Source organism: Arvicola amphibius, chromosome 3 (genome assembly GCF_903992535.2).
Source record: "Arvicola amphibius chromosome 3, mArvAmp1.2, whole genome shotgun sequence".
Classification (NCBI taxonomy): Eukaryota; Metazoa; Chordata; class Mammalia; order Rodentia; family Cricetidae; genus Arvicola; species Arvicola amphibius.
The window spans coordinates 122,087,417-122,114,587 of NC_052049.1; the positions used below are offsets into that span (position 1 = coordinate 122,087,417).

General features: G+C 42.2%; 1 protein-coding gene across 1 annotated transcript; it reads right to left on the reverse strand.

Annotated features, from left to right (window-relative positions):
• Window positions 1–1,455: 1,455 nt before the first annotated feature.
• Elmod1 (ELMO domain containing 1) lies at window positions 1,456–25,859 on the reverse strand. The gene is made up of 10 exons (XM_038323848.1): window positions 25,715–25,859; window positions 25,548–25,576; window positions 24,332–24,429; window positions 21,586–21,715; window positions 14,966–15,099; window positions 13,600–13,668; window positions 13,138–13,161; window positions 10,618–10,668; window positions 9,310–9,443; window positions 1,456–1,628 (listed from the first exon to the last, which is right to left on the reverse strand). The coding sequence occupies exons 1-10, from the start codon at window positions 25,857–25,859 to the stop codon at window positions 1,456–1,458; spliced, it is 987 nt and encodes a 328-aa protein (XP_038179776.1).
• Window positions 25,860–27,171: the final 1,312 nt, after the last annotated feature.

A 27,171-nucleotide genomic window follows, 5' to 3' on the forward strand; every position in this document is an offset into this window, starting at 1 on the left:
AGGGTTACATAGTGAGATTCTTTAAAAAAAAGTTAAAAAGAAATCTTATTCATTAAAGCATTGTCGGACCTCAGGATTAAGGAAATCTCTCAGCCGTTACACCTGGCTGCTCTGAAGACAGTAATTTATAACCAGTCGCTTGTCTTTGACATTCCACTCACTCATGTGTTTGCATATCTGAAGACCTACAGAGTACAGAGGCATCCAAATGAAACCCACTCTCTGTTACTGTAGAATGATATGTAATTTATTCATATACTGACAGTAGGCAGTACTCAAAAGTCATTTAAATAAGCAAGTGATTACACAAACATCTAGTAATACTAAAATCGATAGTCCCAAAGTATAAAATACCATGGGTATGAAATACCATGGTAAATACTATTCAACAGACTACAATCATAATTCCAAACTAAATCACATTTTGAAGATGATTCTTAGTTTGAGGATGATTTCATTTTTCTTCTCCCAAGCAACTTCTTCCACTGTTATAAGGATGCTAATTTCAAGAAATAGTGCATGATATCATTGCTCAGGTTCCTTTGTTGTAACACATTTTCCTGAAAAAAAGTTAAAATATTGCCCCTCAACCTAGAAAACAAACCAGTCAGACCTCAATCCCCTAAGCAGAGATGCTCGCATCGGGGTAGCGCTAAGGGCTAACTCTGGGTTCAGCAAGAGGCAGGCAGTGAGAACCCCTTTGCAGCCTTGGGAGGATATAGCTTCTTTTCTGGGGCTCCAAGCATCATACACATATTTACACATCCAAGCCGTGGAGTGATGGGAATAAACTAAGTTTCTATCCTGATGGCTACAGGACAGTCGCGACTCTAGTTAAGTCAGGCTACAGGTCTGCCGGATTTCACACAAGGATGACTCCTATTTAAGCTAATTTCTTATAGCCTCATTACATTTTGGTGAAGTGCAGCTATATGTGCAGGAAGAGTTTGGCTTATCATGTGTCTGTCTGTATTATTTGAAAGTCTTATGCTTTACCAGAATGGGGTCCAAGTGTGAACCCAGTTTGAGAAGCTAGCAGCAGTCCTCATGAAACATTTTTAATAAATATGAACACAGAATGTGATTCAGTTAAATCTCCTACGTACAAATTACAGCTAGAGAATTATTACACATTTTTAATATTGAACGATGAGAGGAGGAACAAATCTAAAAAAATAGAAAACTTTCTCCATAGCTGGGCGTCAAGGACAGATGCTAACACTGCAGAATGCCACAATATGAGCAGTCACTGGAGGGTAGATACCCCAGAAAGAGTGGTATTTGGGGGATTTTGGAATTATGACCAAGAGATGAAAATACTGTACCAAAAGGCATGCATATATTTATATATGTATAATCACTATGTGCATTCGGTGTGTGAGCTGTCACCTAAGCAGAGACCTAAGACAACAATGAGGCAGTGTTCTGAGGGACCCATCGAAACCGGCGCGGGCACTACATGTTGATTAAACCCTCAGATGCAGCAAAATGCGGGCACAGTGCCATGTCTGGGTTCTGCAGCTGTTTTATGATCCTCTTGCGGAATTTCTCCCGCACGCGGTTAAATTCCATTATGTCCATGGGGTCCTCCTCGATCCAAAACTTGTGAAACTCGTGCATCAAATAGCCTGTTAGGGACAAGACGGTGAGATAGTCCTTAGCCACACTTCAAACCCCTGCGGATGAGTTAGACCAAAGCAACAGTCTCTGCGGAGTTCACACGAAACACCAGGGTTTATTATGACCAGTGGAGTAGAAGCTACCAAGTTGCCTATTTTGTTTTCTCCTTTTGCTGCTAACATTAGAGACATTTTCAATTCCACTAAATAGGAGGGCAAACCGATTCTGTCATTTCTTGAATATGAATCACATTGGGAACATATTCTCTTTTCTTAATTAAACTTTTTTTTAATGTTTATGAGTGTTTGCCTGTGATGTACGTCTGTGCACCACACTGTGCTGTGTCCCTTGGAGGTCGGAAGAGGGCACTGGATTCCCTAGTACTGGAGTTACAGTTGTAAGCTGCTATGTGGGCTCTGGGAATCGAATCTGGATCCTCTGGAAGAGCAAGCAGTCAGAGTTCTTAACCACTGAGCAATCTCTCCAGCTCAACTTTGATGTCTGGTTTCTTTCCTCCCTCCCTCCTTTCTCTCTTCCACCCTTGCTACCTTCCTCCCTCTCTTCCTTCCTTTTTGAAGCAAGGTCTATGTAGCTCTGGCTGACCTGGAACTTGTTGTGTAGACCAGGCTGGCCTCAGTTCACAGAAATCCACCTACCTTTGCCTCCTGAATGTTGGGATTAAAAATATGGGCCACCATGCCTTTATTTTCAAGTATTTCAAAAAATATTTTCAAATACTTAAAACTACATTTATTTGTGTATGTTTGTTGCAGGAATGTGGGTATGTGCGCATGCATGTGCACACATTGTAGGGACCGGGGATAATATTAGGTGTTAGGTGTCCACTCTCCATCCTATATATTGAGGTGGAGTCTCCAGTGTGAACCCAGGGCTTGCCACTTCAGTTAGTCTATCTATCTAGCTTGTTCTGGGGATCTGTCCTCTGCCTCCTGAGCACAGGAACTGCAGATGGGCCATCAAGTCTACTTGGTCTTTGTGTGGGTTCTGGGGATCTGTGCTCTGGTCCTTGTGTTTGCAAGGCAAGTGCCTTATACAGTGAGCCACCCTGTCTCCAGAACTTATTCTTTTTTTTTAAATTTGAATCTCACTTTATAAAATAACTTATTCTAAAAAGCTGACAGTGACTCCTTCATCCTTCCCTCCCAACTAAATTACACAGTGATTCAGTCTTTCAAAATTACTCCACTCTGCCTTTTGTCCTCTTGATACTCAATTTAACTAAAATTTTAAATTACCCTGACACATCAAACAAATGCATTTAACCACCTATTATGAGACAGTAAGAACTATAAATCAAATCTAAGCTACACAGACTCGTGATCGAGCTTCATGAAATTGCTAATAATACTTCCTTCCAAAGCCCAATTCCATATTCAAATGCTTTTGTGTTTCAAAGTTGTTATCTATGAACACTCTGGAGTTGAAAGTTTTTGGAATAAATGCTAAGCATTTGAAGCAAGAATCTGTTTATTGTTTTTCTCTTCCCTATTTTATCCTTCCTTCCATCCCATTGCTTGTTTCAACACACATCTAAAATAATTGAAATGTGAATATTTCCATTAAAAAGCAATATTATATATTTGTTTGAGGTAGTAAATCCCAATGCAATGGCAGACTTCTCTATAAATTAGAAAAAAGGAAATAATCCCAGTTCAGGAAAAGAAAAGGTGAATGTTATACAAGTTATTCTTTGTTCTAACTTGAGAAGGTGCCAGGAAATACAGATAGAATTCTGGAGGGGACCTTGGTTGGGCTCTCAGCTCTTTTACTTTCGTATATAAAGAAAACCCAGGAGGGATGAGCAGGGGAAAGAATGGGGGCACTGGGAGAGAACTGGGAACAAACCTACTCAACTGAACAACCAAGGAAAGCCAACAGCTTTTCCTCTGGCTGCTAACAATGGATGGAATCAGTTCCAACAGAATCCTACAAACAGTTTCAAAACATCAAATTCATGTTTCACTATAGCACAATAGTGGAGGTGTCCCTCCCCAACACATTGCTTGCTGGTGACCGGGTGACCAGTTCACACAAACACACACCTCTCATTCCTCCTCTCATTGACTGTGTAGGCACGCTCATACATTTTTAAGGACTCAGTCACTCAAGCTTAGGAGAAAAGATTTTGCATTTACTTTGGGTTGTCTGTTCTGTTCCATTTCTTCTATTTTTTCTTTCTTTTGACAAGGTCTCTTGCCGTGCAGTCTTGCCGTGCAGTCTTGCCTTGAACTCGCTATGTCGCAGAGGACCTTGATACCTGCTGACTCTCCTACCTCTACCCCCCAGGGCATCAGCACACTTGGTTTGTGTGTTACTAGGGAGAGAACCTAGGACTGGGGTGTGTAGGAGAGCACTCTACCAAGTGAACTGCATCCCCATCCCTCTTCCATTTCTTTCAGGGCAATGGACAAGACTGCTTCTTAACATTTCTGATGGAGGCACTCACTCCCCTTACCCAGCGGCCTGGAGTGACTACCAGGAAAACTGGGGGTCAGGTCCACCGTCACCCCGGGAGCTGCCCTTCTGTTTCCACTCACCTCACCCTTGGGTCCCCTGAGGGCTCCAAGGCTGATTCCAGGCTTAGGTATCTCTAGGAACAACACTGACAGTTACATAGATGAGGGGATTTTTTTTTTTAAAGGCCTTGGTATGGTGTCCTGGCTAGTCTTCAATTTGTAATCCTCCTGCTTCAGTCCAAGGGTCTTAGAAGATCCCTGTATAGAAAGCTGCTGGCCTATACTTCATGGACCAAATCTAATCCTCTGATGCTTTCAGTGTGCTTTGTGCCCAGCTCTCATCTCCTCTGCAGGGTAAAAGCATCTAGCCTCCCCATCACAGCTCACGTGCACGGAGTGATGGCGGCCCTTTGTCCTAGTCGTTCTATACGTGATGACAGCACTGTTTCTCCTGAGCCCTGTCTCCTACTCACCCACAGGAACTCAATCCTCTGTCCATTTCATGACTGGAAAGCTCCTAAAATATCTCAGGAATAGCCTGGGGGGTAATTTGTTAAACACACAGATCCACTCAGATTCAACCAGATGAATCTCTGTCATTGCAGTTTAAAACCTAAGATCTAGAAGACTCCATCTTTTCACACACCCGCCCCCCGGTCTCCTTCTAGGAATGTTTCAATTGATATGGTTATAAAAGAAATGAATGAGATTTCATAATTTCTTCTTTTCTTAATATATAAAACACAAACACTTTTTTTTTCCCAACTGGTCTTTGAGTTCAAATAAACATACTTGAGTTGTTCTGCTAGGAGAGTCAGATTTCTAATATTGTAAAAATTAAAATCATCCATGGGGCATCCATCCCATTAGTCTCACTAGCATACTTCCACTGACACTGAGAAAGCAGGTACTGTGGGAACCACATTTTTCAATTGTATTTTTGACTGTATTTATATGGTACATGCGACAAACTGATACACGGGTATGATATGGACTATCAAGTCACAATATGTAGCATCTCGATCTCCTTTTAGTGAATGACTTATTTTTTTTTTTGTAGTGCACGTAAAGATACCCACTTTTCTACAGCATGCAGATACCCTGGCATCATACTCTGAAGGTATGGAGTTCCAGGAGCACTCAGACACAACTGTTTCCCTCATTTTTCTATTGTACACACAATTACAAATGACCGTTTTGGAGGGTGATGGTGCTTCATAATCTGATACCAATTTCAGGATACTTCCTTGATTAAGTAGAAAGCAAATCCTATAGGCAGATTCCCTGGGACTCTCCCTATCTTATCAGGAAAATGAGTAGAGACCATAGAACATGATTGCAATAAGAATGGTGACCTGGCTTCCAAAGTACACATCATAAAACTCCACTCATTTATTACACAACATTCAAATATTCCTTTGGCCAGTTGTCTGGTCACCCCATCTGCCAATTATGTTTGTAACAGATACACTGTTGGGTGCTGAGGATGGAGAGAAAGGTAGGGATCTCATGTTTCCTAATTCTCTGTCTCTTGGAGAGAGAGAGAGAGAGACAGAGATGGGTATTCAATTTCTGACAATGATTTGTTAGCTGAGAAAGCTAACAGTAGTGGAGGAAGAGGAGGGAGAAAGCGGAGTCAATCTACTGCTTCTAGTCTCCAATTTCATCATTCCCCAGCGCTGCAGCAGATTTTATACTTCCACCTTACAGAGATGGACACCTAGGTTCAGCCAGGAAGCTTGAATGGTGCCTGCTCACACAGTTAACAGCTGGAAGCCAGGGCTGAACCAGGCCATCTTCCCATTGTCTCTACAGGCTGCCTCCTGGGGGGCGGGGTTATTCCTGTGTTAACAGTTTTCTCCACTGAAGGTTAAGGAACAGATAATTCACCCCCTCTTCTGCGCTCGTCCTTCCCTCAGCTCGCTATACCTAACCTTACCCCATTATTGTCGGGTTGTGTGTTCAGTTGAGCTTTTGATTGATTGGATGGCGTTTTTGCAACACAAAGCCTTGGCAGCGCAGCATTCACTGACTAAGACTGTAAAGTCAGGACAATAGAGCCATTACATTCTTATTGCCTTTCCTCTAGATGAAACACTCGCTTTGAATACTAATTTGGCTTGCCATTTGAAGCCTGACGCATATTTATTGTCGCTCAAATGTGTCTTGGTTTTGCTTCACTGCTTCCTGTTAGGGGAGAGTAGAGGCATGTGCAAGGACACAGATAATTGCAAGAGTATTACAGAGGAGGTTGCAGAAGTGACCATGCCCAGTGGAGGGACAATGAATCCAGGGCATGGCTGGCCTCTTCTGAAGACACCCGCTCTCTCTGACCATAATCTAATCTGTTGGTCATTGCTGCTCTTTCTAAAACCCGAAGAGTGTCCTGGGAAATAAGAAATACTGCTTCATGCTAACTTATCTGGGCTAGGACTGTTCTGAAAAACCTATCAGTTGGGTAAGACTAAAGCATTTCCAGGTCAGCTACACCCTCTTTTTTCCCCTGAAAAGAGTCTCATACAATATTATAGTATGTTTTCTGTCAGTCCATCCATCCACCAGTCAATATAGAGTTACAAAACACTCTGCTAGGCTGAGCATACAGCAACGAACAAGACATCTCCTACCCTTAAATGTCAATTCTTCTTGGTTTTAACTCTGTTTCTTCCCTGGGAGATGTCATTTACGGTGTGGTTCTGATTTTTAACTCCAAGCAGATGAATTCAAAGTCTGCAGGCAGAACCCTTCCACCTCAGCAGATTTCTAGGACTTCTCACAGCAATGTCCACTTTGTAGCTCTGAATAGATTTCCCCAAAGGAACTTACCTTCCATTTGCTTCAAGTTAAACTCATCCTGTTTTCTCCTACAATCCCTGATTTCCCCAAGATGGAAACTATAGAAAAAGGCAACTTATGAAAGGCTAACAAAATCATGGTGCAAGAGATTTTGTTTGTTATTAGCTATGCATGTGCTCTGTGTGTGCTCTCCAACATGGCTTAAAGCTCCTCCATTCCAAATTCTGCTCTTAAATTTCCTGTATCATATCTAACCACGCCCGCGCAGTGTCATAGCTAGTCATACCCTCTCCACTGTATTGTTTGGATCTGCTGTACATGCCTGTCTTATGGCCTGTGTCCTCACCACGTCTCTGGCTGTACCATTCAGTGCCCGTTGCTTTACTTTCTGCCACCCAGCCTTTGGTTCTCACTGAAAATGGCATTTGCTTTAGGGAGCTCTCTCTGCTTCAGACTCAGTGAGTGATGACAGTCATATGTCTCTGCAGCATTTTGAAACAGTATCTTTACTTCCAAGTATAGTGTACTTATTTGTTTTGATGCCAGTCTTCCTCGGAATAGACCCCGATCTGCCGTCAAAACCCAGTAATGTTTGTTGGGGACAGAACTGTTACAGGAGTGAATATAACCACCAACTGGGCAAAATGGGAGCTATAAAACGTCATGTGAGGAGCTTAGATTTTTCTACTAACAAGTTATAAAGTAAGTACTTCTTTAAAAGAATACCCTTTTCATTTTTTTTTGCCAATTATACTTGCATCATTTGGCATCAGATAGCTTAATATAGTTCGATGGGAAAATCAAGCACCGTGAAGAGGTAGCCCCGTCTACCCTAGTCCTTGCTCTGCATCACTCCAGGTGAGCCTTCTGACTGCCAAACTCTCCAGCACCACAGCCACACTGCACTCCATTTCTGGGCTGTTTTTAACCCTGTATTTACAGAAGATGTGGTTCTAGCCCCTGTTCACCTGCCCAGCCATACTCAGCCCCTTATTGGTTTTGACCAGGTCTAGCTGCTCTCTTTGTTCATTTACTTAGTTTTCCATTTCCGTAAGGATGCCAAATGCATTCTAGATGTGTTTGAACATGGTAGATGTTTGCTCAGTTCCAGAACTTGGTCAAATCTAGATCTGTTCTCAGCCTATTACACGGACCCTTCTTGGGAGGGCCCCTTTCCTTCACCTATGAATTCCCTTTGCTTTCCTCTTAGAAAGATTTCCTGTTGTATGGATTCATTTATTCTTCCTGGGATTACTCTCTTATTTTGTAGAAACAATGTATTTTTTCAGGAGTTTCCTTGTTAAGTAAATATTTAAGACCTTATGTTTATTAAAAAAAAGGCTATCTTATTTTGATACTCGATATTTGGTTGATAAATTAGCTTGGGAATATAATTTAAAATTGTAAATCATATTCCCTTTGTGCTACCTTAAGCTTTTGTAGTCAATACTCCATTGTGTTTGAGAATAAAAGGCTGCTTCTGAGAAGTCCACTGTGGTCTTGGTTCTAAAGTTTTTGCGTGACAGTTTTAGAAATTTTCAGCATCATCTCTCCACAGTGTCAGGTATCTCACAGTGATATAGACCTTGGCTTGGTAGATTTTAATCTGTTATATGGGTGCTTAGAACTTAAAATATGAAAATCTATCCTTCAGGCCTAAAGTTTTATCACAATATTTATTTTATTTAGCATGAGAGAGAGAGAGAGAGAGAGAGAGAGAGAGAGAGAGAGAGAGAGAGAGAGAGAGAGAGAGAGAGAGACTGTGTGTGGAGAGGTCAGAGGAGAGCTTGCAGGAGCTGGTCCTCGCCTTCCATTGTATAGATCTTGGGATCAAACTCAGATCTTCAGGCTTGGCAGCAAGTACCTTCATCCACAGAGCCACCTTGCTGGTCTGTTTTTTTCCCCTTGATTTGGAGATTTGTTTCCTTTCCCTGAGTTTCTCCTTTTTGTGACACCCTCATTCTTCAGGTAGGATACGTCCCACAAGGCCCTTTTACGTTTCAACCTCTATCTTTATTTTTCACCAGTACCCTTTGGATCTACATTCTAGGCAACTCTTTCAACCTCACTGTCTAATCTCCTTGTGAATCTCATTTCTGTCAAGACATTGGACCTGGCAGTCAACTCAAGTTGTCTTTAGAGTTGCATTCTTCAGTGTTAAGCTGTGCTAGATCAGAGGGAGACAGACAAAAGTCAGGCCTGAAGTTGACACAGGCATATCACATAAGAGCTGAGAAAAAGAAAAATCCATGATACCCAGAAATATAAGCATAGGTGTTTAAAGGAGAAAATAAACAGACAACAAAGTTAAACTTCCTCCAGGGCCTAACGTAGCTCCATCACAATGATTTCTCAGCTTTGACCCTTGTCGGCTCTATAGAAATCCATACTGACAACTGAATAACAGGACACTTACAGAACGTTTGTTGGAAGTGAGACAGCGTCGGTGCTTCGGGGGCGATGTTGTAGAAATGGGTTTTTAGAGCACCACTCACGAGCAGATTATATGCCAGATCGGTGATATTGATGCCCACAATTGCAAAGGAGTACCTGCAGGTACGACCCACAAAAACCAAAAGTGTTGCACATAGGGATATAAGCAATTCAAAAACCGACAACCCGAGTTCCACATTCCTCTTAGACCACCAGAGTGGCAAACCAGCTGTCCATCTCTTCCATATCAAAGTCTCGCCCTCTATTCTACCACAAGGGCTCCGTAGCATGTGTTAAGAGAACTGAGAATTCACATGCTTTAGCTTGGTGATTCTACTCTCAAACATACGGTATGTGATTATCTGAAGTGGACAAAAGTTTATACATAAGACTATCTATTATAGCATGATTTGTCATGGCAAGACATAGACACCACCAAATATGCTAAAAAATATTCCTAGAGAAATTAATTATGGCAGTTTCTGTGTTAACCAAATTATGGTAATTTTACGGCTAACTAAAATTACATTCTTTGAGACTTTAAAGCAAGACACCTGTGTCGAGCGAGCCGAGATTTAGCGTAGGTGTACATAGGTGTAGGGGGAAAGATCTAGAATGAAAAACGGTGAGTCCTTACTATGAGTGTGCAAAAGTGACAGGATGGGCTGGTGGCTGAGTCCTGCTCTGATTTTCTGTGCTTTTCTAAATTTAAATTTCATGCGAGAAAGTTTTAAGGTATTATCATATTTTATACCATAAGGTATATTTTATGCCCCTCTTCTACAGAAAAAGGAACAGAATTCTTAAATTCTCTCTTTTCTTGTATATCCAGCATAGAAATATTTCTGAATGGAATAGGCCATTAAGAACATTTATCAATGTGTTTGCTTACTTATTTGTGTGTGTGCATGTGACCTCATGTGCCACGGCCATGTGTGGGAGCCAAGAGACAATTGGAGCATTTTTTCCTTCTACATATAGGTTCCGGGGATCAAATTCAGGTCATCAGGTTTGGCGGCAAGTTCTTTTACCTGCTAAGCTAGGTTGTCAGGTATTTAATGTTAAAATTTAAAACATTTTTTTAAATTTTATGGGTATTGATTTTTTTCAGCATGCATATCTGTGGACAATGTGAGTGCCTGGTACACATGGAGGCAAGAGAGGGGCGTTGGGTCTTCTGGAACTGGAGTTACAGATAGTTGTGAGTTATCATGTGGATGCTGGGAATCGAACCTAGTTTTGCTGTCCCTGGGCCAGGGCTGACAGTCTTCACGTGCGGTCCCACACTTACCCAATTGCTTTATCCATCCTTTTCTTTTCCCATTCTGCTTTGCTGAATTTGCTGAAAGGATGAATAAAGAAACGAACATTTAATATTTAATTTATCCTTGCTTTCTTTGAATGCTTATACTAAACCAGTAACTCCTCGTACACGTACCTCTATCATTGCACTAATCAGCCTGACTATACCACTGCTATAGGCAGCAGTACAAGCGCGACATGATAGCACACTGCTTGAATCCCATCAATCCCAACATGTATTGCTGCTTTTAGAGTTGATATGTCCAAACTGATCAGTGTTAGATAGTGTACATAAATATAAGGTAACAGTTTTAACATAAGCCAGTGCAGGAAGATTTGGAGTTCTGGGCTAGTCTAGGCTATTTAGTAAGACCTTGTCTCAAAAGCAAACTTTAGCATGGACGCTACATACAATTTTTAAATCCATCTAGGAGGGGAAAAAGGAGAGTTTTCTAGAACAGATGGCAAATGATACACCGCAAACACTCACGTACTACCACAGCACACAATCACAGAAACATAGTACACGATGGATATTTACACAAATGAGCTTCCTACTCTATGAACGGTTGGCTGTGATGCCAAATAGCTGCTGGAATTCATGCTAAAACATCTCTCCTATTTTTAGAGTGTGATCCCAACAGAGTAAACTAAAGCAGCACCCAGGAGAGTTTTGCCCAGACTCATCTTCAAAATGAATTGAGTTGCATGTGAGTTAAAAAAATGTTGTAAGGTCCATTTTCTTCCCAACAAAGCTTTGAAAGTCCACATCAGGTCTATATTTACTAAATGGAATCTTGTGTCTGTATTTGTTAAATAAAATCTTTGTATTTGAAATATAATAAAAGGCCAAGTAGCTTCCACTCATTTGATAACTTATAAGATAGTCCCCAAGTAAACAAAAATAAGCAGGCAGAATTCTCCACTTAAGATCGCATCTACCTTTATCCTTCAAGTTACTCAGGACCCTATGATCAGTCCCAAAAGCAGCAATGTATCATGGTTGCCGAAGGACAGCTGGGAACATGTCCTTAGTACATACATCCATGTCTCACTGCTGAATACCTGGAATGCGCAGGGTTTGATAGAAGCTATGCTGATACCATAATTGGTCAAAATTTCAGACAATTATATAAGAAATAGATTAGCGTTCCCAAGACATTCTGATTCTGACATGGTGACCTCCACTATCAGCTGGAAGCAATGAATACAAAAGCGTCTTTCTCTTTGACTGGGTTGCAGCTTGAGGGATAAACTAGGTTACTTCACAGCACACACACAGAGGCCAGCCTCCTAAAGAGTGGTCCACAGTGCCTTAAGTCTCTCTGAGGGCCACTGAAGGAGCCGCGACTGTGGAGCCTCTCTCTACCCTCCCCTTGCTTGGTCACTGACAAAATTCATCTCCCTTCCACAGTTACCCCCCAAATATTTTAAGCTTATTGTTACTACCCCAGGACCAAAGAGCATCCATGACTCCTGGTTCTGATCTGAGAAACATCACTTGGAAGCACACACAGACTCTCAGCCAGCTTTAGTTAGAAGGAGTTTATAGGCTCCACAATGCAGGACTATGCAATCCAGAAGATACAGTTTAAAAGCCAAAATAGCTTGCGGTTGATCACACAGTCTGTCAAGAAACATCTAGATGATTTTAATGTTTTTCTTGAAATAAATGAAAGCAAAGAAAATGAATTTTTAATCTCATAAAAGACTATAAATGTAAGTTTGGGAAAGTAATATAATTTAATGAACCTTAGTCAACTGGGGTTAGGAGGAAGATAACAGTAACATCAGGGAAATAAAACCATGTCAACCAATTCCTGAATTTTAAGACTACTGTAGTATAACTTGAGGTTTATTTAGCCAGTAATAACTAAGTGCTATGAGGTAGAGGACAAAAAATAATCTAGTGGGACCAGGACAGTAAAATAGGAGGAATTCTCAGAAGAGCCACTGCCTCATACATTAACTACTATTTATAATCATCAAATTGGAAACACATCCATCAAAGCCAGAAGTGGTGAGGCAAGCTTTTAATCCCAGCTCTGGGGAAGTAAAGGCAGGTGGGTTTCTGGTCTACATAGTGAGCTCTAGGCTATCCACAGCTACGTAAAGATAGTCACCCATGACTACATAATGAGACCGTGTCTCAAACATAATTACTAATCGAAGAACAAATTTTCACTATGCAAGAAAATTCTCAAATAAAATGTTCCTTGAGGAGATCAGGTCACATCTGTGAGATGGGCATCTCTTTAGAGGAAGGGATTATATGCCCCTCAAAGTGGGTATAACCCTGGCTTCTCGACCCTTTCGTTAGAGCAGATCAATCTGGATTTTAGCTAATAAAAATGCAGTTGACAAGTGATCAACCATATCAGATTAAAAGTTGGTGAATGTTTGCCTTTAAAAGTGGTTTTTCACAAATCTATTTATTTTAGAAATTCTTATACTATTGGTTCTAAAATAGAATAAAATCAACAAAACACAAAAAAGCAAAGAAAAATACCTTATTTCCTCTTTAGTGATATCCCTTCACGTGTTCAGTCAAAGAAAAGAAATCAAGTAAATGGAAATGCAAGCATAGCCCTGAACTTTAACACAAAAGAGCCTCAGAAAGCCCAGCTTTCTCTGTGGGGCCTTGACTTCCATTCTACCTTATGACCACACCACACTCCCTTGTCTCTGAATTCTTTCCTCCATGTCTGTCCCTTCACACTCACCTTTCAATTTTCCTAGACACTCTTGACACACATCTCTACCTTCTAAGTCCTGAGGTGAGTATCTGAAGCACTAGCCTTCCTGTTTAGTACCTGTCAAAAGGGCTAGCGAGAGCACTTACAGCTTGGCTCCAGTGAGCTGGCTCTCCTGTAACAATTCTCTATAGATCCATGTGGAAAACACTATTTACTGATCCCCCCCCCCCCCGAAAAATCCCAAACCTAAACCATCTTTTATTTGGAACAATTACCTGCATTTTGGATGAAGGGAGTCGGAGAGGACCTGCTGAGCCACTGTGGCATCCCGTTCTGCGAAATATCTGCAGGCAGAGGGAAAGAGCATCATGATTGCACTGTCCGTAAGACAGCCACCCTCACCTGGGGGGATGCCTCTTGGCACCCAGAGGTAGACACTGGCATGAGGTCACCTCTCTTCCAGAGCCAACAGACTTGAAAACTTAATTACAAATTTCGTTACTACCCAGAGAGCCAAGCCTATAATCCAGCGTTCTAGATAAGGGGTGGGTGGTTCTGTGATTGGAAGACCCCAGAGGCAGAAGCCTGAGAGAAGTAACATGGTGAAAGGGAGAGAGAACTCTAGGTCCTTCCTTCCCTTCCCACCCCTCCCCTTTCCCCCTCTCTCTTTCTCTCTCTCCCTTCCTTTGTCCTTCTATCCATTCTTTCTCCCTGTGTTTTTTTTTTTCTAAGACAATGCATCTTGCAGCTCAGGTTAGCACTGACCCCATTACACGGCCAAGGATGCGTCCTGATCCCCTAGCTTCTGTCTCCCAGGAGTTAGGATTACAGGTGAGAGCCACAATGCCCAGATCAAATGCATCTTTCTTAGAAGGCAGTCACACTGGATTTGGGTTCATCTCACAGAACTTAGGGATGTTAAGAAAGTGAAATTTCTGCCTAATAAACATAAAAACTCACACCACCTCCAAAGTACTTCATAAAAGGTATTTAACAGGACAATAATAAAGCTATATTATAAACTCAAATTACTAATGTATGACTCTATATTTTATCACACAAATCTAATGGGGGGTTACAGGAAGATTCCAAGCAGTAATTTTAGACCTATGTTTATTGTGTGTATCTGTGCACATGTGGAGGTCAGAAGACAATGGAGTCGGTGCTCAGCTTTGTTATGTAGGTTTCCAGCCTCAAACTCAGGTTGTGGCCTTTGGCAGCAACCAATTTTCTCTGCTGAGCCATTTTAAGGCCAGCATTGATATATTTTAGGGGTACATATTGAAATATGAGAGGTGAAATGACAAACAGTATAGGATTTTTTATTAATATTTTTGTCTAAAAATAATGTTGAAATTTCTGAATTCAGATTATCAATATAAAAGTTTTTTTGAATATTCTTGAAGATTTCATAATAAAAATTAAAAATACATATCTAAGAGCTGCTTTCAAAATTCTATGAAGTCTGTTGAAATACGGGCAAGGTGCTGGCAAGTTTGTCTGAACCCGAGCTTCCCCTCAGATGATTTGAATATTCTTCTGGAGTCTTTTGGGACGTGGCTTTTGAAAGTGATAGTTCTACCTTGGCATTTCAATACCAGCACATCGCTCTAATGCTCAACTCTTCTTTATTCTACTCACTGTAAATTATAAAGTCCCAGGAGACCCATTCCTCGAAAATCCGTTTTTGGATCATCGCCTTGGAAACCGATCTCACACCACTGCTTAGAAATCCGAGATTCCAGGGGCGTGTTGGGCTTCAGGAACTCCCATAGCTGCAGTGGAAGAAAAGAGAGCCACTCTTGGGTGTGCTCATGCAAGTGCCCTGTCTTATTGGTTCAGATGCTGTGAGCTGTATTCTTACAAGGAGCGTTGCAAAGCTGAGTATAGGAACAGATATTACAAAAGCAGTTTTTAAAGGTGACCCAAAAAAGCAAAAATGTTATTTCATAATAAGAGCAGGAGGTTAAACACCTTTACTCTTTCCTCCAGAGTGAACTGTAGAATGCTGTTATGGGGCTGTTGCTTTGAAGGCAATAGAATGCACACATGTATATTCTAGTGTTTTAAGCCTTTATATTTTGTTCCTAATCAATGAGGTAAAGAGATAAATAACATCCTACAACAATGTTCTTTTGGGAGGGTTGCTAAACTATTTAAGACTACAAAGGAAAAGGAGAATGGAAAATGTTGAGGTCACCTGTTGTTCAACTCCACAGAAACCTTTTTCTAGCATTCCACCAACAACTGAGCGTGGACACCATTAATAAAAACAACAGCACACTGATTCAAGTTTCATCTTTTAGGTCTCATGTGTGACGGGAGTGAGAGCAAATACCATACAACTAGATAAAGGAACACTGGCAGTGCTCATGAGTGAGCCTCAAAATACAGTGTCAACTTGAAGAGTTGCCTAAAATAATTTCACCCAAAATCAACTATATCCCAGTGGAAAATATAAATTCAGAACATTATACTCTTTACTGTTTTATAAATTTTATTTATTTTCCAAGGTTTCTGTAGAAAACTAGGTTTGGCACACATCATAATAATAGAGCTAGGTAGACAGACGGCAGGGATTGCAATCCATGGCTCTATATAGTATGTAATGTTTAAGGGTATGTGCAGATCTGAGCCTCCTGACTTGGACACTGGGAATCGGATTTGGGTCCTCTGGAAGAGCAGAAAGCCATCTCTCCAACCCCACAAATATTATATAAATCCAAATATTATATTTTATTTCTTTGTGTGTGTATTTTGTATATGTATGTGTTAGAGTGTGGTGTGTTATGTGTGTGTGTGGACATGTGTGCACATGTCTGTTCATTTGAGTGGGGCCAGAGTTTGATATTGAGGGTCTTCGTCAATTGCTCTTTATCTTGTTTTATTTTTTTTTTTTTCAACCCGGAGCTCACCAGTTCAGTTAGCCTGGCTGGCTAATGAGCTCCAAGGCACCTCCTGCCTTTGCCTCCCCTGGATTGTGGGTTGAAGAAACATGCCATCACACTTGGCTTTTGCAAGGTTCTGCAGATTCAAACTGCAGGACTTCATGCTTGGACAGTAAGTGCTTTGCCAACAGCCTTTTCCCCCGGGCCCAAATATTGTGTTTTCTTCCAACTCTTTTAGAAATAGTTAACCTTCTGAATGTTTATTTTATATTAGGTGAATCTTAACGTTTCAACAGAAGAGTGATATATTGTGAATTGCTTTATTGTGAATTGTCACATACCAGGCACAATGTACAGTATAGTAATAGCAAAAAATACAAAATCAGGTGAAAATCTGCAGTTCAGAGGTGGAGAGAGAACTTAGCAGTAAGGTGCTTGTTACACAGTATGAGGGCCTGAGGTAGATTCCCAGAATTCTGTGCAAAAACTTGGAGTGATGGCTTCTGCTTTTAATTCCAGTTCTGAGGATGTAGAGAGAGAGGGGGAACTCTAGAATTTGCTAGCATCAGGTCAATGAGAAACACAGTCGCAAAAAAGCAAGTGGGTGGACTCAGGAGCGACACCCGAGGGTGACCTCTCACCTCCACAATCACATGCACAAATGAGCACGTGTGCCCATACTTGTGCGCATGCACCTGCACGTGTGTGCGCCCCCTCCCGCAACCCTGCAGTTCACTTTCATTGTTGTTATTATAGACACGACTCTAATACTACTTCTTAATCAGATAAAATATTTACGCTGGTGTCACAGCATGCCAGGTCAACTTATCTAAAGATACAGAGACGAGGAGACACGGTGGGATGTGCCTGAAATCATAGCGCAAGGGAGGTAGAGGCAGATGGATGAGGAGTTCAAGGTCAGCCTTGGTAACAACGTGAATTAAAGGCTCGCCTGGGTTAGCTGAGCTTATAAACTGGGGCAGCAGACTCTGCGCACAGTCTTTGTAGCTACTCCGGGCAGTGAGCTGTGTGAACTCTGCCGTAACTACTTTTCCTTTTGTCTTCCTAGCAGGACAGCAGACAGGGACAACAGAAACACACACAAGGCTATGTGACCATAAAACACTAATAAAAATGGGTGGTAAATGTGGCCCATGTACTTTTGCTTGTGGATGCTTGTCCTAAACGATTTTGCGATGTAGGAAGCAGGGCTATCATCTTAAAGACGAAGCTTGAACTGGGGCAGTCATCCACCAGCCCTGGCCAGGCTCTGCAGATACGAGGAGACTAGGCACGGTTTCCTCTGAAGAGACACTGCAGTGCAGTGGTGGGAGCACTTTTTAGTGACGTGGGCTTGCACGGCCACCGCGGAGCCTGTTTTCTCACCCCCCTCTCCAAATGGAGATAATACAGTATATCAGCACAATGTTATTGTCAGAACATAAATGGGGAACTCAGTGCAGAATTTATTGGAGTAGCCAGAACACAGCAAACACGCAGCCAGTGTTTCGTTATTATGATGCCATTGCTCTCATACCTGGAATTCAATTACCCAGAAGGGCAGAATAAAGATCTCTCCTCTGTGTGTTCGGGGAAATTATTTCTAAATCCAGTGAATAAAGATTAAGAAAGCCAGGTGGCTTCTTCTGAGAGAACAATGAATAACAATGAGAAGAACATGAGCAAATTCCTGGGCACTTGGTTGTCACGGCCTAGCCTGAGTTATGGTGAGATGCTCCGTATGCAATGGGCAGGGATGCAGCAGATAGAGCTGAGAGAGGTACACCAGGAAGGGGTTGAGGTGCTGTTCCGAGCAATATGGACTCTACTATAGGACACAGCAAGTCTGAAGGTGTTTTGTTTTGCTTGAGAAAACATCTTGCACATAGCCCAGACTGGCCTTTGAGTCCCAGTCATCTTTGCCTTGTGTCCCCAGTGCTGGGGTTACAGGTGTCTGGGGATATTAATCCATCTTAATGGCTAGACTTGTCTCCTAGAAACCTCTCTGTCAGTACAAAGAAGACGGAAGGGGAGAGTCTTATAGTCAGGCTCAGAATTACAAGGTTGTAATAGGCAAACTGGAGACGAAGGCAAGGAGAATGGGTACGGTCCCACTGGGGACATTTTGCTGTACCGTGTGGATAATAGGGATTTCTGGAGATCAGAACATGTTCTGATTACATTGCAAATCAAGGGTAAGAGGGCCCAACTCAGAGCCAGGCACGGTGGCTCACACCTGCAATCTCAGCATTTTAGAAACTGAGGCAGGAGGATTGCCACAAACTCAAAGACAGACTTGGCTACATACATGGTGAGTTCAGGACCACCTCGCAAAAACATAGTGAGACTTTCTCTTAAAACAAACAAACAAACAAAAACAAACAAACAAAAAGCAAAAAGTGGCAAACCTGATGGTAAATAGTTCTGGCTTTTTTATTTACTGATAGGTGATAGTCAGTCCGCCTGAACTAAAATAAATGTAGTTTTCTCGCCTCTAAAATAAAGGACATAATCACTACGTGATTCTTTAGCTATGACATCAGAATAAGAGCACGTGCATACTCAAATCACAGCCACTGATAAAAGTCAACAGACTAGTTCAGGGGGTCTCAACCTGCTGAGGGCAGAGACCCTTTATGTGGTGACCCCCAATCATAAAATAATTTTGTTGTTACTTCATAACTGTAATTTTTCTGCTGCTAGGAATTGTAATATCAGATATATTTGGTATGCAGGATATCTGATGTGTGGCCCTGTAAAAAGGTCATTTGAATCCCCAAGGGGTTGCAACCCACAGGCTGAGAACCCAAGGACTAGTGTTGTGTGTCTGATGGGAGAGTATTTCACACACAGGATGAGAACCCCTGGACTAGTGTCTGACGTGGATATATTTCACACAGAGGCTGAGAACCACCCGACTAGTCACGTGTGTCTGACATACTGGATTTCACTGGCTGAAATAGACGCGAAACTAAGAAATAGGATTGGGATGCCTGCTATGTGCCGTCTTCAGCTGTTCTTAGCATATAGGTTGTGGAATATTTGTTACACTGTGTGAAGATGCGTCACTATGATTGGTTTAGTAAAGAGCTGATTGGCCAATAGTTAGGCAGGAGAGAATAGGTGGGATTTCCAGGAGGAGAGAGAACTCAGGAGAAGAGCGGTAGGGACTGACAGTGAGGCACAGGGGAAGCAGGACGTGCAGTGGAGAGACGAGGGAACAAGCCACGTGGCAGAAAGTAGATTGAAAAATACGGGTTAATTTAAGTTATAAGAGCTCTTTGGAAACAAGTCTAAGTTAGAGGGCAAGCCTTCATAATTAATAATAAGTCTCTGTGTCATTATTTGTGGGCTGGCGGTCCTGACGAGAAAGCACTGCTATACAAAAGCTAAGTGTGGCGGCTAGTCTTGACTGACAACTTGACCACATCTGGGATTAACAAAAACCCAAGCAGCTGGGCACACCTGTGAGGGGTTTTCCTAGATGGGTCACTTGAGGTGGGAAGACCCACCATAAATCTGGGCCACACCTTCTGGTGGCCGCCCACATAAAAAGTCATGGAAGAAGGACGCTTTTGCTTTTTGCCTGCTTGTCCTCTCTCTGGCTGGCAAGTTCATCTGTCCTGTTCCTGGGCCTTTGCTAGAACCACCAATTCTATTAGCTGCTTCAGGATTTCTTCACAGAATGAAGAGTGGCAGTTCTCTAGGAATTCCCTGGGACTCCAGCACCAGATTGGGACCCATGAGACATCCAGTCTGGTGGGTTAGACCACTGCGGGATCCATCAGGAGACAGCCGTTGTTGGATTACTTGACCCATAGCTGGTAACCCCATTTTAAAGTACATATTCATCCTGTCAGTCCTGTTACTTTAAAGGACCCTGACTAATACACTAAGGAGTTACAGTAAGTCATTAACTCACCTCCCTTCTATGCTGAAAACCTACTATAAGCCAGCTCATAAACCAGACAAGTCACAGAGCAGACATTCAAATGCCAGTAGCTAATTTTGAGTTTATCTCGGCCTGTGAAGCGTTTCAGACACGGATAGCCAGGCTGTCAACTATGCTGATTCGTTTCATTTTCATTCACCTTGATCCTAGCTATTAAATCACTTTGGTGAGTTTGACAACCTCCATCAGAAAATGGTCAGGGGGACCGGCAATAGGAGAAGGCAGAACTCAGCTAACAGGCTAGCTAAAATTAACAGGAGAAAAAGAGAAGAAGGCATGCTATTGCCAAGAATGAGATTTCTTCAGGTTTTAATGATCACCTCAGATCCAGCACTAATTAGTAGAGACAAATGAATCACCAGCCTACGTACTTGCATACACAAAACATGCACTCTTTCACACAAAACACAAGATGCATTAAAAGCTTACATCTGTTGACATTTTCAGCTAAACAAAGGCAAGGCAGATAAACAAAGGCTTCCTTCATTTTCTGAGATTTATTTTTAATTGCGTAGATGTGTGTATCAGTGTATGACTACCCCTACATAAGTGCAGGTGCCTGAAGTGGCCAGCAGAGGGCATCAGATCCCCTGGAGCAGGTGTGATTGGCACTTGAAAGCCAGCAACTTTAAGCAGCATGCTCTCTTGACCAGGCCATCTCTCCAGTCCCTCCCCTAGTTTTGTGGCTGCCTATTTGAAATTTAGAAGGAGACAGAAGCACTCCATGCCAGCAGAGTATCTATTTTTAGAAGTGAATGTCTAAAATGTTTTAATTTAGTTAGCACTTCCAAATGGTGGTCTGAATTTTATTCTTTGGACTTGATTGACCTCATCTACTGATGTTTTATTGCTCTTTTCTGATGATGCAGCATCAGAGCTCCTAAGACTTGAGCAAGAAGTACTTACAACTCCACATTACCTTCTTGGCAGTCTCAGTGCGCCAAGAAAAAACCTTTACCTCCTCTTTGAACATTTGCCAAGTTACATGAATAAATAGTCAGCAGGAGGATCTTGGGTAATTTCCCCAGAGGGCTATTGCTGAAGGAGAAATCAACCTCATTGTCTTTGATGTGCATTAGAGTCGTAAGTAAAAACCCCATGACACTCTGACAAATGCTTTCTCGTTTCTCCTGCAGCCTTCAACACATTTGAAACAATCCAAACTTGAGCCAAGTGCGAGGTGCCACTCCCCCATAGAAATAACCTCTGATGTTTTCTCAGATTATAAGAGTCAACTGACTTTAAAGTTAATTTCTTATATGAATTTTCTGATGAAAAAATTACCCCCAACCAGAAAGAGAACTCAGCCTTGCCAATCCGTCACAGCACCCATGTCTTACTCAGATCTGTATCCTCAATGCACAGAGACTGCCTGGCCTGAGAGCTTGGTCGCCATTAACTGACGTTAGGGAAGGACTCACCTTCAAAAGCATCTCTTCGTGTTGAGGGTTGTCGGAATCGTAGGGCTCTCTGCGTAGTTTTTCCACATCTGCGATGAGGTTTCTGTAACCCACAATTTGCAGAAGGCAAGCCTGGAGAGAGATTCCCAGCCTAAAGTACAGAAGAACCAAGTGTGGGAAAAACGGACCCATGTGCCGTTGGCATTTGCTCCCTTGATGCATGTAGGCTAGCAGTTTTTATGTAAATAGTTTCATATACATATTCAGGAACGCATATTCATGTTTATATTCACCCTTCCTTTTTCTCTTTCCTTGTTTCTCCAGGCAGGGTCTCATGCTGCAGGCCAGGCTGGCTTAGAACTCTCACTCCTTAGCCCAGGCTGACCTCAGATTCTAGACAATCCTCCTGCCTCAGGCTCACACCATGCCTGGCTAGAAGCACAATTTTGTTGAACTGTGAAAATCCTCTCCCTTCATTTTAGCTTTTTCTTAAGTGCAAGTTTAACTGTTTGGCTTAAAACGAACAAGGAAGGCCTTCAGGAAGGTGGCTTGAAAGATGTGAGAACAGAAAACAATAGACTCTTAGGGACCATTTAGGCGGGTATATTGGATTTACTTCAAAAGTCTGTGTATGAGAGGAAGAGAGAGAAAGAAAGGAGAGAGGGAGTGGGCTCAGGGGATTCAGAACAAGAAACTTTTCTAGACGAAATAGAAGAAACACAGGGCAGCTGTGGTGGCTGTGGGGACGGTGGCTGTGGGGACATCACGCCTGTGAATAGTGTCCCGAGAGCGGAGGGAGTGCCATGAGGGACATCTCTCCTCCGCAACATTCCTTCCAGAGTCCAACCACTCTACACATCTGGACACTTTCCTGTGTGGAAACAAACTTGGCTTTGTTGTTGTTGTTGTTGTTGTTGTTGTTACCAAGTGGACAGAATTCAGTGCTCTGAACAGATTTACCTCCACCATTCCCCCCAGGCCTAATTATTTTATGATGTCTACTCTTCAAGTCCAGGGGTTCTCAGCCTTCCTAGTGCTGCAGTCTTTTAATACAGCTCCTCATGTTGTGGTGTCCCCAACCATAAAATTATTTTCATTGCTACTTCATAATTGTAATTTTGCTACTGTTATGAATCTTAATATCAGAAACTTATGATATGCAGAATGTCTGATATGTGAGCCCTGTGAAAGGGTCATTTGACCCCCAATAGTCAAGATCCACAGGTCGAGAACCGCTGTTCTAGTCTCATTTACAGGGCTAGGGGAAAAAGCCCTATCCCTTCAGTTCCCTCTCATGGGGCATGGCTTCTGATTCATAAGGTACACAGTTTGCTGTGAATGGATAGCATGTTGAATATATCTAATCTATGTGTATATCTGTAGCAATAATAATTAAAGAAAAAGAAGCCACGAATTTGAGAGGGATCAGGGGGCAGAACACGGGAAGGATGGAAGGGAGGAGAGGAAGGGGGAAATGATATAATTATATTTTAATTAAAATATAAAAGTGAAAGCCAGCTTTAAAATTTTAATAAAGATCATTTATTATTTGTGTGTGTCTGAGTGAAAGTGTGCGCACCATGTGCAATAGGTGCCCACAGAAGCCAGAAGAGGGCATCAGATCCCTTACAACTGGAGTTATAGGTAGCTGTGAGTTGCCATTTGGATCCTGGGAACCAAACCCAGGCTCTCTGCAGGAGCATTAGTGCTCTTAACTGCTGAGCCATCTCTCCACCCCATGAGAAAAATTTAAAACTATATTTATTACATAATTAACTCAACCCTAACGTCTGAATGAGGCAAAGCTAAAACTTACTAGCACATGAGACTATAAGAAGCTGCTGCAGAGACCAGGAGCAAATGGAGTTTTTTGACCAAGCTCTTGGATAGATGGAGAAAGAGCAACACCTAGCAGACTCTGAAATCCCATTCAACTCTGGCACCATCTTTATTATTAACAGTCTGTGACATTTGATGCCCTCATGCACATAGATCTACAAGACAGTTTGATTGTTAACAACCTCAAGCTGTGTCTAAATATACCTGCATTTAGAATTCATTCTCCTTAATGCCTTTAAAGTCCAAATTCTACTGAAAAAATTGCTGTGCCCAGTGGAAAATATAAAGCTAATTTTAAATGTCACGAACATTGCCAAATGCATTTTAATACTTCCAAGATGAGAGGAATAAATTATAAAGTTCTGAAGTATTCATATAAAAACCATCTCTTCCTCCCACGCATGCCTGTCTTCTTGACAAGCAGGTAGGAACTGTCTCCAAGATTATCAGCCCGGCATGATGGAATATTCATGAGGGAACTGAAGGCATATTCTAGATAGAGCAGAATCAGTATAAGCACACTTATGATTTGAATATATGCAATTAATGTAAAGCACCAAAATCAAGTCATGTCCTGAAGATGAATGAATGGGCTTCCTTGATCTTGTGTTTTGATATTAGTTCTCCCCGCTGCCCCTTTTCGTCTCATGGAGACAGGACCATAAGCTTACAAACCAGAAGAAGCCTAAAGTCATTACCATTTACATACACGAAGCACCTCCATTTTACTTAATGTTCATCTAAAAGTCAAAACACTGCAGATAATTATTTTGATGAGGGAGGGAGGGAGGAAGGGAGGGAGGGAGGGAGGGAGGGAGAGAGAGAGAGAGAGAGAGAGAGAGAGAGAGAGAGAGAGAGAGAGAGAGAGAGAGAGAGCGAGCCATGTGATCTGGGGTCTGTATTTCTCACATGCAAGTCCAGTTCTTACTGTGGGTTGATGTCAGGGTTGATGTTTTTCAGCTCCATGATGTCGTCGATAGTCTTTTCGATGGCATCGGGGTGAACGCTCACTGAGGTCTGCAACAGCTAGAAAACATCTTTCAATCAGTTTCTCCTGTTAGCAGCAGTGGCTTACATACCCCGGGATGGAGGCTTCAATTCTACACCTCTGTATGAGAGTAGGCACTCAAAACAGACTGACACAGTGTGTTTGGATCCCAGGGCCTTCTGTGTTTCCACAGCCGGGGTAGCGCCATTTGCCCAGTCGAGGTATTTGACATAAAGCAGGCACGTAGAAGGCTTGAGCTTTGCTTTATTCTTCATGTCGTCATTAAGCTATTTATAGTACACTGGCGTGGCTTTGTTTTCACTTCATAGAATGAGGGCCCCGGGGACATAGTCTAAAGGTCGCCAAAGTTAAAGAAGATGAGGTAAAATTATCAAAAATCTTGCAAAATAAAGCATATTTTTCTCTTATGTAGATGGTCAACTGTGTACTATTTTTTAAATGTTTTTTTTTCCCCTGTATGTATGGGTGTTTTACCTGTGTGTATGTCTGTGCACCATGTGTGTGCAGTGCGCTTGGAGTTCAGAAGAGGGCGTCAGAGCCCCCCAGACTGGAGTTATTGATGGTTATGAGCCCATATGGGTGCTGGGAATCCAACTTGGGTTCTCTAGCCTGTCCTGGAACTCACTCTGTAGACCAGATTGGCCTTGAACTCAGAGATATACCTGCCTCCCAACTGCTGGGATTAAAGACATGTGCCACTACCGCCCAGCTATTATATTCTTGTTTTATGATTTAAGAGGTGGTATAAAATGAGTTAATTTACATAGACTAAACTTGACAAGTCTGCCTAGAAACTGTCATATATGCAAAGATACATTTACTTCCTGTCTACATTAGCTTTTTGTCAGTGATCTATTTTGTTCTTGCAAGTTCAATTTTAGTTTTTATTGTCATAAAGTACTTTATTTCATCATGTGCACATCTGTGTGGAGTGCACACACTGCACAGCAGGAGTGGAAGTCAGGACGGCCTGAGGAGTCAGTTCCTCCCTGTGGAACCTGGGGATCAAGCCCAGGCTTGGTGGCAGGCACCTTTACCAGCTGAGCCATCTCCTGCTCCACAGGTTTTATGCTCCATGATCAAAGTAAGACCCTCAGTGAAAATTGACTGAATAATAAGAAAACAATTTATTTACCTTACTTTTCGAATCCCTCAGTGATGTTTCTGTTGAAGTAATAACACACACAAATGCCATTAGCTATAATGAATTATAAGTGTTCGAATATGACTTATTTAAATATTATATTGCTTTCTCAGTCCCACCAACTGTGAATTCTGCCCTCCCTTCCACTCCCCGCTCACCAATTTTCATGGTTCTAGACGCTCCAGGCTTGGTGCTGTAGCAAATCCTTTGCAGTTCACACCTTCCTGTGAGCTTCCGCATCACGAACTTCATGCAGCGCCACAAAAACTTACAGTAGAAATACAGGCACACCTGGATCAGCATCCTGTGGGGAACAAAACACAGCGCCCTTCCCATAGAAAGCTGGGAGAGAAGAGAGAGCAGCCACCACCAGCAAGAAAAGAAGCCAGGAAGAAAACCAGCCATTAGAGCTCAGCATCCACAGGTGTTCCTCATTCCACCCCCCCCCCCCCCCGAGGGACAGTTACCATGGCTACACAACTCCAACAAGCTGAGGGGGAAACCCTGGGATTCTGTTTCTCCCATCTTTGTCTAAATATTTTGGAACTCAACCAGTGTTAACATGGCCTCTGCCTGAGACATCGGGTGGGGATGCCTCCTCTTCCCCATCCCATCCCCACCCCGCCTCCAATCTTAATTCCACTCACACCCTACTGCCCGCATTTTCTCTTTTCCGTTCTCCCACCCTTTCCTGTCTCCCTTTCCCCTGGCTTCTGCTGCTCTCCTTTGGTGGTGTGGCTGCTGCCTTCCTTGCTGACCAATCCCAGCATGCCTTACTTCTGCCCAAAGGCTTCCTCATCAATTTTCAGAAGAGGTACTTTTGACCTTTTATTCTTACTCCAAGAGGACAATGTTCTCTGATTTAAATTTAAATTTTTTTTTAGAAACAGGAGTCTTTTCTGGGCTCCAACAAAACACTATGTTCTTACCACACATCCCAACTCCAGTGGCACCTCAGCAAACCAGCAATCATGTCTCTAAACAGGCACATTTTCACACATAACTGAACTTGTGACTTTGCTTTTTTATGTAGATTTTTGATTTAAAAATGAAATGCCTGCTACTTTCTGCTATTGTTCAGAATCTCAGTGACTTGTGCTTTAGAGACAATGACAGCCTGTCACCCAGACTGTTAGGTTCAGCCCCTCTTCACATTGTGTTCCTAGGAGACCGAATTATATCTGTTACTTCCCATTGGTGTCATTTCTAAAAGGTTTCCCCCCCTCTCAAATGTTCTCTGATTCTCTCTTGTTCCAAAATAAGGTGTTTAGGGCTATTGGGATCAATTACAGTCACCAGAATTCTTAGCAATGGTACTCATTTAGCTGGCCGATTAGTCAACTAATTCTTTGGTTATAGTCATGTGTTTGAATAGGTCTGGTTTTCTAATATCGTCAACAGCCTTGTGTTAAAAGTAGAGTCCAATGTGTTTAAAGGCACAGGGTTTAAATTTTTATAAACACAAAGGAAAAGATGACAAGAAAGAGCACGGCCTCCAAACTGTTCCACAAAGCGGGCACAATGGAACACTCCACAGGCAGGAAAATCACAGCCCAGGACAGCTCATAACATGAAAATGTTTGTGATATTTACTTGATAGGAAAAACTGCACACA